The sequence below is a fragment of the Rhinatrema bivittatum genome, chromosome 1 (genome assembly GCF_901001135.1).
Source record: "Rhinatrema bivittatum chromosome 1, aRhiBiv1.1, whole genome shotgun sequence".
NCBI classification, from domain to species: domain Eukaryota; kingdom Metazoa; phylum Chordata; class Amphibia; order Gymnophiona; family Rhinatrematidae; genus Rhinatrema; species Rhinatrema bivittatum.
The window spans coordinates 415,188,133-415,200,344 of record NC_042615.1 but is presented as its reverse complement, the minus strand read 5'-3'; the positions used below and the strand labels follow the sequence as shown (position 1 = coordinate 415,200,344).

The window sequence follows — 12,212 nt, the reverse complement described above, 5'->3', positions numbered from 1 at the left end:
CCCTTTCAGCCTTCTCTGCCGTCCTCCGGAGGGGGGGCAGCCGGCGGCGAAAGCGCCTTGCAGCGGTGTCCCCGTCCCCCCCCCCCGCCCCGGTTCTCCTGGCTCTCGATGATGTTCTAGCAGATACTCCAGCTCAACTTCTGGCTGACAGCTACCCCCTCCTCCCCCCCCAAGACTGCTGAGTTATGGCCTTGAAACCGAAACGAAGCGTACTTTCCTGGGCTTGAGCGCCGTCACACCCGCCCCTGTGCTTTCATTGGCTTGAGCGTCCAAATTGACGGGCGTTCAAGCCAATGAAAGCACAGGGATGGGCGGGCGTGACGTCACGGCCGACCCTGTGCTTTCATTGGCATGAGTGTCCAAACTGACGGGCACTCAAGCCAATGAAAGCACAGGGACGGGCGGGTGTGACGACACGGCTGTCCCTGTGCTTTCATTGGCTTGAGCGCCCGTCAATTTGAGCGCCCGTCAATTTGGACGCTCAAGCCCATGAAAGTTTGCTTTGCTTCCAAGGCCGTAACTCAGCAGTCTTTTTTTTTGGGGGGGGTAGCTGTCAGCCAGAAGTCGAGCTGGAGTACCTGCGGGAACATCGGCGAGAGCCAGAAGAACTGGGACCGGGGGGGGGGGCTGCTGCAAGCCGCTTTCGCCACTGGCTGCCCCCTCCGGAGGACGGCAGAGACGGTTGAAGGGGCTGAAAGCAACAAAAAGTAAGTTGATAACATGTCGAGTAGCTTCGGGAATAGGGGATTTTAGGTTTTTAGGTTTCTTTTTGGGGGAAAGTTTGCTGTCTACCCTTACCCCTGCCTCTAACGCAGGGGTAGGGGTAGGCGGTAAATTAGCAGGTTAAACGCGCGGCTAAACTCCAGGTTAAAAAGGCGATAGTCGGGGCGCGCGTTACTGGATGGGAGGGAATAGCTAATTCGATGGTTTACATCTAATATACATGCGGGCGGAAGGGGTTACCCGGTGATTTAAAGAGGCGGTGAGGATGGGTTAAAGGGGATAGTGTATCGCAGGAAGGGCTAACGCGGCCAGAAAGTGAGTAGAAAGCGGGTTAGGAGCTGGGTAATCACGGCCCCACTTTACTGTATCAGCCTGTTAGTTAGGAAAGGTGGAACAGCTTCGATTTTACAGTGGTCATGCCCAGAAATAATATCTTATGTTGGCGTCTCAGTGGTCAGTGAGAGGTTAATAGAATAGTAAGGGTGTATGTCAGTTGATAGGGGGCTGGTTGTTGACTGGGCTGTAGGGGTTTGTTCTGGTTGTCCACAGCAAATGGATTGATTGGCTGGTCCAAGATACATTTCAGTGGGCTCTCTTGTGTTCTGTGTACATTGATGTTATAACGATATCTATATTTTAATTGAGCTATTTCTCACACACTGTGGTATTACTATAGCCTGGGAGGGATAGAGAGATAATACTTATAAAAATAAGGTAAACAAGAAGTTTTGTCCTAACCGAACCTAATGTTTACGTGATTGTTCTTTGTCATATGACTGTACCAGTGTTAAGTTGAGATGTGTTTTACTTCTCCTATGTATGACAATTACACTTGGTTATGGAAAGTTCTCTTTATTTGCTAATAAAATCATAAATAAAAATATATATTATTTGTTTTATAACAATTGATTTGTTTCCTCTCTTGTTTGTACGTATTCATTTTTGAGGGGAGTTTGGCTTCTGTGTTGTGATTTAATATGTATTAACATGTCATCAACAAAGGTTGCAAATTTAAAAGTAGTGCTCCCAAAGGTAATTCCTCAAACGTCTGCAGAGGACTGCTAGATCCTCAATAGGGGATCTAAAGAAAGTACAAATAATAACGGTGAACCATGGTAGGAGCACAAGATGGCGCCGGCCATCCATGGCTCCTACCATGTGACAGGGGCTGACGATATGGCACCGGTTACCCCTGTGACATAGTAAGGTCAAAGGCTATCGGCGCCATTTTGAATACCGGCAGCTGAGGGTGTGAATGCAGGAGATGGCTCCCGGACCCCCCGCTGGACCACCAGGGAGTTTTGGTAAGTCTTGGGGGAGTCAGGAGGGTGGGGTTGTTTAAACTCACTCCTTTAGAATAATTCAGCCAAGATTCGTTGTATTCGTGGGGAATCGCGATACATTTCGCTTCCCCACGAATACAACGAATATGGCCCTATACGTTGCAGATTACCAATACGTAGGAAACGAATGATTGTACACCCCTATTGTGGACATCGCCGACCTGATCCTTATAGCCCCAGCGTGGCCTAGACAATCCTGAGAAATACTTAGGGACTGTAGGTGGCACTCTCTGTTACCTAGCAGTGCCTCAAGGTTTTGTTCTCTGCCTCCATCTGCTGGTAGAGAGGTATAAACCCACTGGTCTGAAATGATCTGGGTATGTCCAGGACCCATACATACCTGAAATAAAATATTAAAATAAATAGTCAGACTTTTAAAAGGAGTCTGGGTGGTGGCTCAAAACGTTTGCTTGCCCCTCAGAAAGCAAAAGTGAAAAATCACATTAATTTGAGTGGAAAAAGCTCCAATCAATTGTGAAATTCCTAAGCCTCGAAATTAAAGAAATTGAAAGCTAATCCCTATTTCTCAATAAGCCCTCATAAAGGAAACAACTGAAAAATGTGTCATGAGCCTTGCACGTTCATGAAAACTCTGACGACCCCTAATCAAAAGCGGTAAAATTACCTTTCTTCGTATTCCTTTCTAGTAACTCTTGGTATCAGCTATGTAAAAACAACTAGATCAAGGAAACGGATCCCTCCACTTCCCCCATAGTTTTCAAGTGTTGCATATGTGGGTAAAAGGTGCTAGCTGGCTCCAGGACAGGCTTATCGGAATCATTTTCCCCCTTTGCATTTCTGACTTTGTAATTCTGGTTTCCTTATTGATTTCAGTAGAGACAAGACTAATCCGTCCGTGCATGCAAAAGGATAGAACCAGGACCGAATTACTGTCCCACCAAAAGTGCCACTCTGTGTCAAGATTTGTGAATGACTGGGCGAGTAAAGACGTAAACACAAGACCAAGAGCCCACCGCTTGCCATTTCAGCTGCCCCCATGGCAGGGACGAAGAAACTTAAACGAATTGGGGGCGATCTGCTGTTTCCGCGCCCAGAAATCTCCCTTTCAGGGCGGGCAGAGACCTCCGAAAGTGGAGACGCCTCACTTCTTCAGGCGGTGCCCCTCCCTTTCCGAGTCCTGAGCGGAGAGAGAGGGAGGGAGGCGCCCCTGCCTGCATTTAGCGGGGGGTTTGCGCGTGCTGGACACGGGGCTCAGTCCCCCCCCCCGACCATCATCCGCGGGCCCTCCAGAGCAGGCACCCGCGAGCCTCTCGGGCATCGCCTCTCTCCCAGAACGTTTCGGACGTACCGGGCCTGCGATTTGCTTGAATTGGGTTAGCATTTGGGGCTCTTTTTATTTTATTTTTTTACCCCTCTGCTTGCTCAAGGAGGCGAGTATGGAAGAGGGAGCGCGCTCCTGTTTCAGTAACGTTGCCAGTCCCGCTGGGGGTAGCCCCACGCTCGGCCGCAGACTCGGGCAGCGCAGGGCCGGGGCACATTCGGGGCGAGAGCAGAAAGCAGCGGTGCTCGCTCCCAGCCACCTCTTCAGGAAAGTGACCCTCACCAAGCCCACCTTCTGCCACAACTGCACCGACTTCATCTGGGGGCTGGCAGGCTTCCAGTGCGAAGGTGAGGCACGGTTTATCTGTCTAAGCACTTTCTCCTTTTTAGGGAGGAAGGAGCCATAATGGGTATCTGTGCTAGAGAGCCGGCTCTAGAGAGCGCAAAAACGTCAGGATTATTAGTTTGTTAGGTGCCAGCGGGACTGTAATAATGTTCACTTTGGCATTATGACTGTTAAGGGGGAGGGGGTGGCGTGAACAAGCTTCCAGGGGCCCTCCAGCAGCAACGGCACAATTTGCAGCGCTGAGCGGGGAGGCTGTGGGAAGGAGAAAGAAGCACTTGAGGAGGAACTGCCAGATTGTGAAAGTGCCTCCGATCCTAGAAGCTTTCCTTCCGGCTTCCTCTTAGAGGAGGGGAGGGGGATCCAGAAATAATGATAATCTCGCTCCCACGTGCTTTCCAGGGGCCAATCATTCGATTCAATTTATTTTGATTTTTTTTGGTTCTCTTGTGTTCTATGCGAGTTTTCAGGAAAAGAGAAGAATGCACCTTGTGATTTGTTTTGCCCCGATCAGTCTCTCCAGGGGCGCAGGAAAGTCAAAGTGTGTGTGTGTAGTGATTTTTATCTGCAAATCATGAATTCCTTTGCGTCCCCCTATGTCTGGCAGGTAAGCATGAGGGGGCATAGGAGGACTCTGAAAGGAATTTTTGACATACAAAGAAAAGTCATGAAACATTTTTTCACCTAGGGTTTGCATCTGTAACTCCCCCCAACCATGAGCCTCCCTTTCCTTATTTCTGAAATAATTTCCTTTCCTCCCTGACACTAACTGAAGCTCCTCACCCACAAAACTACCAAAACATTAAAATATATTTTTAAGATTGAAAGTGCCTGAAAGGTGGAATACAAATCAAATCAAATAAAAATATTTTGGGCTCAATATTCAAAATTAAACATTTAGCCAGATCAGACTTGTCTGGTTAACTGAAATGGGATATTCAGCACATGGCTATGCTGCTGGTTATTAGTGTATAAGTCTCTACTTAGCTGGATAAATTATATCCAGCTAAGTTAGACAGGTCTGACTTATTAACTTAACTGATTGATTAACTTAACTGGATAAGTCTGAATATTGACACTTATCAGGTAGGGTTGTTTTCGAACTGCCCATTCCCTAACCATTGACTATCGGGTTATTTATTTAGCTGGATAAGTGTCATCCAATGAACATAAAGGATATTCAGCAGATACCACTTAGCCAGATAAATCACCTTTCAATATTGGCCTCTTTATTATTATGTAAAATCATTTTAAATTAGGTAAATGTCAGTTTATACAAATGTGCCATATAATTCAATTGAAATTCAGAAACTTTGCAATAGAGTGTATATACTAGAGTTTGTATATAAATATTTCAAATATTTATTTGTTTCTTTTCTATACCGTCAATCTGTAGGTCAATCTAGACGGTGTACAATAAATCATAAATAGATAAAATGTACAAACAAAGATAAAAACTACTCAAAAATTAAACAATACATTATATTCAGTAAAATAGAGAATACGTTACAATCAATAATACAAATATGATTAAAAAGTAAAAACAATCATATTAAAAAGGGAAGAACAGGCTAGCAAGGGACTCATCAAACAAGGCGATCGATTCTCTGCCAATATGTCATACACGTTTCTAAATAGTAATGTTTTCAGCTTTTTAAAAAAATATTTGATATCCTTTTGTAACCTTAATTCATCTGGTAAAGAGTTCCATAATTTTGGACCCACGAATGAGATAGCTTGTTCTTTCACCTCAGACAAATCTGCCGTTCTGATTGATGGTATTGTCAAAAGTCCTTTATTTGCTGAGCGAAGGTTTCTTTGAGGAGTATGAAGATGTAACGATGCATTTAACCATTCAGTTTGTTTGTAATTTATGAGAATTTAAGAGAATACATAGTGTTTTGTATTCAATTCTTTGCTTTATGGGTAACCAGTGCAAATCAATCAGGGTAGGAGTAATATGGTCAAATTTTTGCCTCCACATAAAATAAGTATCCCAATTTTGGGGAGAAGGGAGGGTGAACAAGTTACATGGATGGAAGGGTGGGGGGCATGGCTCAACAAGTTTGCTCACCCCTTTCTTAAAAGGGTAAAATAAATTGGCTATGTATTTAAGTGCCTGCTTAAATATATTCTGGTCCAAATATCTGCAATTCTCAGAACCCCAGTGGATTTTGGCTAGATTATAAGCTTTGTGGAGCAGGGACTGTATATCTCTGTGTTGGTCTAACAGCACTATACAAATGTAGGGTAGTGGGGCCTGCTTAGTATCTATATGTTCTTATAACTCCATAATCCTGTGATGATGTATAATTCAGAATTGTCTAATATCCTGTGTGACTAATAAATGCTAATTTCCTAGTATGTAGACAGATGGACTCAGGACCAGTGGGTTATGCCCCCTACCAGTAGATGTAGACAGAGCAAGTTGATGTCACAGTATATATACTCCTGCAGTGATCCCAGCATGCCAATATTCTCCGTCTCCAGCAGATGGCGGATGTGCATCTCCCTATGGGGATTGTTGTGAATTTTGGAAGGAGAATTTTAAATTGAGAAACGAAAACCCCTCTCTCTTGCGGTGATACCTAAGGTCCCTCCCCCAGTTGAGAAATTCCTGAGGTGATTTCCATGGTCCCTCAAAGGTATGCCTTGGTCTGGTAGCCGGTTTCCAGCATGCACTCAGCTGCTTGTGCAACTGAAAGGCAGCGGGTGCAGTAGACTGAGCACGGAGGTGATGGCAATTGCCCTCTCCCCCCGAAGCCGGTAAGTGCTGAGCTCCGGTAAGTTTAAAAAACAAAAACAGAAGTTTTACTTACAGAGACAAGGGGTTTTAGGACTTCCTTTGGTCTCCAGTCTTGGTGCGTCGTATCAACGTCGTTCCCGCTCCCAATGGGGTTAAGGGACCTGGCGGGTTGAGCGGTCCTGGTGGACTAGGCCCCGCATTCAGGCTTTTCTCTGTGCCCCACATGGTAGGCTGCAGCGGCATTTTCGCACACTCCTGTGCATGCCTTACTGTCCTCTACTGGATGTTGGTGTGTGCTCTGCGCATGTGTTTTGTGCGCTGCGTTAGGCGCGACCTTTGTGCGCATAACTTTTTTGAGTGTGGTAATCCGCTCTAGCTAGGCGCACTAGTCGGTGTGCGCCTTGCTGTGCTCACTTCATGGGCACCTGAAATTGAGGGTGCAATTTTTCAAACATGAGCCGTTTAAACACACAGTTACCGCCACTCATAGCGCCGGTGAGTATAAAGCCTAAGCGTCTTTCTCTTTGTGTTGCCTGTCATATTAGGGTTTCTCAGCCTGACCTGTCTTCCAAAATGTGTCAGTGCTGTTCAGATGCACAGGGAGTGTTGTCTTCTTCGGATTTTGCTAAGCCTGGATCTTCCCACGCTGATGGTGGCCTGGTTCCAGCGTTGGTTGGCAGTGCGCCAGATCTTGGAACTCCCTTGACTGGCTCTTCTATAGGAGATGGCAGTTCAGTTGGGCCTGCTTTAGTACCTTCTGGGTTTGGTATGGATCTGGCTGCTTTTTCGTGGGTGGAGTTTTTTTCAGGGCTTACAAGCCTTTGTACAGGCGCAGTCTTCCACTTCGCCCACTCCTGTCAGGTCGGACCCTCAGCTGATGGCCCCTCCCTCTTCCAATCCTAAGGTTAAGTGCCGTGGCACACCTCGGTTCGCCATGGGTATCCCAGGTGGGGACCTGGATTGCAAGGATGATGAGGCAGATCCTGATTCTTTAGAAGAGGGGGAAATTCCTCCTGGTTTGTAGCCGTATCAGATAATGTTACGGTTCTTTCATAAAGATGAACTACCGGCCCTGATTTCTCAGACCTTGAAGATGTTGGGAGTACCTGGGGCAAGTATGTCAGAGCCGAGGAAGAATGCCGTTTTGGTTTCCTTACGTAAAGTCTCTTGCTTTTTTCCTGTTATGGAGGCCATTCAAGAATTGATTGATCTTGAATGGGACACCCTGGAGGCAAGTTTCAAAAGGGGGATGGGCATTGGAAGGCCTATACCCTCTGGATCCAACTGTGAAGGAATGTTTGCATTTCCCAAAGTGGATGCACTTGTCTGCGCTGTCTCTAAATGGATGACTATCCTCGTGGAAGGAGGAGCGGCCTTGAAGGATGTGCATGATAGATGGATTGAGTCTATACCCAAGCAGGCTTTTGATGCAGCAGCTATGACCTTGCAGATAGCTTCATGTTGTGCTTTTGTGGCACGTGCTTACTTGCTTTTCTCTCAGGAGATGAATGATTCAGGGGTGCATTCCAGATCAGTTATTGATCCCCTGGTCGTCTTTTTGGTAGACGCAGGCTGTGATTTGGTCTGTACCTCGGCCAAAGGAGTGGCTTCTGTGGTAGCAGCTAGACATCAGCTCTGTTGTGGAATTGGTCAGCTGACGCAGCCTCCACTCTTGTTTGGGAACGATTTGGTCAGTAAGTGATGTGAATCTCCAGTTCCCCGGGTACCGGAGGATAAGAAGCAATTATAGTGCCCCTTTTCTGTGAGGGGTCATCTCAGAGGCTTGAAGTGTTCCTATCCCTACAGGAATCCGACTTTTCAGAAGGCTCGGCCTTTTGGTAGGTCAGTCCAAGAGAGGTGTGGGCTTGGGCAGTGGCCAGCACTGAGCTTCCCAATGAATGTTTGCCAACCCATGTTTTGGGAGGAGGAGATAGGGGAATGCCTATTTCTCTTTTATCAGAGGTGGGTCGAGATCACATTGAATCAATGGGTCTAGGAAACAATACGACAAGACTATGTGCTGGAATTTCTCAGTATTCCTCGGGATGTATTCATGGTGTCTTTTTTTTGTCACTTCCTGCAGAAGAAGCAGGCAGTGGAGTCTATACTTCTGAGGCTCCTGCGGATGTGAGCTGTGGTTCCTGTGCCTGCATCTCAGGAAAATATGGGCCACTATTCCATTTATTTTGTTGTGCCAAGAAGGAAGGTTACTTTTGTCCCATCCTGGACCTCAAGAGTGTCAACCGTCATCTTCAGTGACTCATTTTCGCATGGAAACCTTGCGCTCTGTGTTAATGGCCACATAGTCAGGAGAATTTCTGATCTCCTTGGATCTGTCTGAGGCTTACCTTCATATTCCCATCCGTTTGGAACACCAATGTTTTCTGCGCTTTGCGGTGCTGGGTCACTTTTATCAGTTTTAGGTGCTGCCCTTTGGTCTGGCCACTGCCCCAACAACATTTTCCAAGGTTGTGGTGGTCGTTGAGGTGGCGTTGAGAAGAGATAGGATCCTGGTGCACCCATACTTGGATGACTGGCTGATTTGAGCCATGTCTTTGGAAGAGAGCAGCCGGGTGACCAGCAAGGTGATTTCCCTGCTGTGGATGGTGAACTTGGCTAAGAGCTCTCTCGGACTTTCTCAGTTGTTGGAGTATCTGGGAGTTCGATTCGACACAAGGCTCGGCAAGGTCTTTCTGCTGGACGCACAGATCCAAAAGTTGAGGTCTCAGGTGCATCAGTTGGTGAACACTATCTGCCCAACAGTATGGATGGAGGCAACCCTGGAAGTGATGCTGTGGGCGAGGGCACATATGTGTTGTCTTCAGCGCTCACTGGTATCTCGTTGGATCATGCAGTCTCGGTTCGACTCCACTTGCCAATGGAGATCTGTTGTCACCTCCAGTGGTGGATGCAGGGGGTTTATTTGAGGCAGGGAGTGTCCTTGTCCTCCCCACACTGGTTGGTTCTCACGACAGATGCAAATCTCCAAGTTTGGGCAGCTCATTGTCAGGAACTAACGGCCAGGGGCATTAGTTGGCCAGAGGTTCTCTGGAACATCAATTGCCTGGAAGTCTGGGGTGGACAGATTGGTGTGCTTTCAGTTCAGCCACAAACCTCTGGGTCAGATGGTCTGCATGATGTCTGACAATGCCATGACGGTGGCCTACATCAGTCTTCAGGGAGGAACCAAGAGCCAGAAAGTGTTGCAGGAAATAAACCAACTTCTGGGATGGACAGAAGGACATCTTCAGATGATCTTGGCCTTCCACATTGCAGGAAAAGACAACATGAGAGCAGACTTTCTCAGCAGGGAGAGTCTGGACTCTGGAGAATGGATGTTGTCCGCAGAGGCGTTTCAGCTGATAGTGGATCACTGGGGCCTTCTGTCCCTAGACTTGCAAGCGACTTCTTGCAATGAGAAGGTTCCTCGCTTCTTCAGTTGCAGGAGAGATCTGTGGTCCTTGGGCATTGATGCTCTCGTACAGGTTTGGCCGGAAGACAAATTGCTTTATGCCTTTTCTCTGTGGCACTTGCTGGGCTGGGTCATTCGCAGAATTGAGGTTCACAGGGGGCTAGTACTACTGGTGGCTCCAGATTGGCCCAGGTGTCCATGCTATGCGGAGATGTGGAAACTCCTTGTGGAGGACCCTCTTTGTCTTCCGCCGCACATGGATCTGTTGCAGCAGGGGCCAGTTATTCACCAGGATCTGGTTCGGTTCTGTCTTATGGCTTTTGTCCTAGAGAGGGCTCACTTTTGAAGCATGGATATTTTTCTGCGGTAATTGCTATCTTGCTCAGTGCTCGGAAGTTCTCCACTTCTCTAGCATAGGTGCGAGTCTGGAGAGTGTTTTGAGGCCTGGTACTAGAAGCACGGTGTTCTTCCTTGGTCGGTTAAGATCCCGCTTATTTTGGAATTTTTTTCAGGATGGGTTGACTAAAGGATTGGCACTTGACGTTCAAGTTGCACTCATGCATGTTTCAGAGGTGTCGTCCAATCCTGGTGTGACCCATTTCTTGAAAGGGGTAAAAAATCTTCAGCTCCCTTGCAGTTGCCAGTTCCATTGTGGAGTCTTAACCTGGAGCTGGATTTTTTAGCAGGCCCTGCGTTTTGACCGCTATCTAATATTTCCTTGTGGTTATTGACTCTGAAGACAATATTCCTGGTGGTTATATGTTCTGCACGTCGTGTTTCTGAGTTGCAGGGGTTGCCTTGCTGGGAGCTGTTCCTTCGGGTGACTCCAGGGGTGTTGCAGCTGCGTGCTGTTCATCCTTCTTGCCTAAGATGGTTTCGGAATTTCATGTCAATCAGTCCATTTCCTTGCCGTCTCTGGATAAGGTCAGCAAAACGGAGGAGTATCGCCTTCTGTGTTCCTTGCATGTTAAGAGGCTTGTTGTGCACCATCTGGAGGTTTCTGAGCCTTTTCGGAGGTCAGATCTCCTGTTTGTCCTTCATGGTGGAAAGAAGCAGGGCGAACTGGATTAAGGAACTGGTCACTGCCACATATGTGGATGCTGAAAAATCGTTGCCTGTTCAGGTTAAGGCTCATTCCACTAGGATTCGGGTAATATCATGGGCAGAGGTTCATTTGTTGTCTCCCGTCGAGATCTGCCGAGCTGCAACGTGGTCTTCCTTACATACCTTTTTCAGGTTTTATCCTCTGGATGTGCAGCCTGGGAGGATGCAGCTTTTGCATGAGCGGTGTTGACTGGACCACGGGCAGCCTCCCACTCTGTTCGGGAGTACCTTTGGTACATCCCACTGGTACTGAGTTCATCTTGTCTACACACTAGGAAATGGAGAAATTACTTACCTAATAATTTTGGTTTCCTTAGTGTAGACAGATGCACTCAGCTTCCTGCCCTCAGCTGCCGACTGCTTGTGTTCATGGTGGTCCTGTGGGGATACGGATTCCAAGGGATTACTGATAAGTGTTCATCCAGTCCCTTGAATGGGGTACCTATGTTTCGAGTTCAGTGTTTCTTGTTGGTTGAGTATGGTAATAGTGGACTCCCTCCCCACCCCTTCAGGAGCTACGGCTAGGGAACAATAACTGAGTCCAGGTGTTTCCAAATTAGTCATTGAGCACAAGGCTGCGAGCCCTCGGAGTGAGAGCTTGGATATAAAGTTGCCACACCTTGAGAAATTGTTGTCTGTGTCGCGGAGAATCCCGTGAGGCCAAGCGCTCCATATTCAACATAAGATGCCAACTGTTTCTCCAGGTCCAATAGGATGGTGCTGCTGGTTCCCGCCAGACAGACAGGATCATTTTCATCCCCACCAGACAGGCCTTTCTGAGGAGCATTCGGGAGCCAGGATCACGAATTCTAATCGGGGACACACAACCAAATAGTATCCACAGTGGGGTGACCGGAAAGGCAATATCCAACAGATCAGCCATGTAATCCGTCACTTTTCTCCAAAAGCGCTGTATGTGTGCGCAGGACCAAAATGCATGCGAAAGCGTCCCCATGGCACACCCACATTTAATGCAGTCCGCTGAGGCCGCAATACGTGCCCGATGTGCTGCCTGCTGTGATATATAGGCCCTACTAAGGAATTTGTACTGGAGCTCTCGATAGGTCATATTGTTCGTGATCCTGGCTATCCGCTTATAGCTCGATCGCAAAATGGCCTGGGTAACCACAAAATCTCCATCGCCGTTCCATCGTGATTCTAAAATAGCACATTTATCGACATCTGTCTTATAACACAATCGCTTATAATATTGTGACATTGAAGGGGCTTTTACTGCCTCAAATCTAAAGACCTGATCCA

The 12,212-nt window shown here is 47.3% G+C and overlaps 1 protein-coding gene across 1 annotated transcript in view; it reads left to right on the top strand.

Annotated features, from left to right (window-relative positions):
* Positions 1 to 3,144: 3,144 nt before the first annotated feature.
* DGKQ (diacylglycerol kinase theta) overlaps positions 3,145 to 12,212 on the top strand; it is a 513,416-nt gene continuing 504,348 nt past the window's right edge. Inside the window, exon 1 of the mRNA XM_029602759.1 lies at positions 3,145 to 3,695. Coding sequence (XP_029458619.1) covers positions 3,464 to 3,695 — 232 coding nt within the window. The 5' untranslated portion in view covers positions 3,145 to 3,463. The remainder of the gene's footprint in view (positions 3,696 to 12,212) is intronic.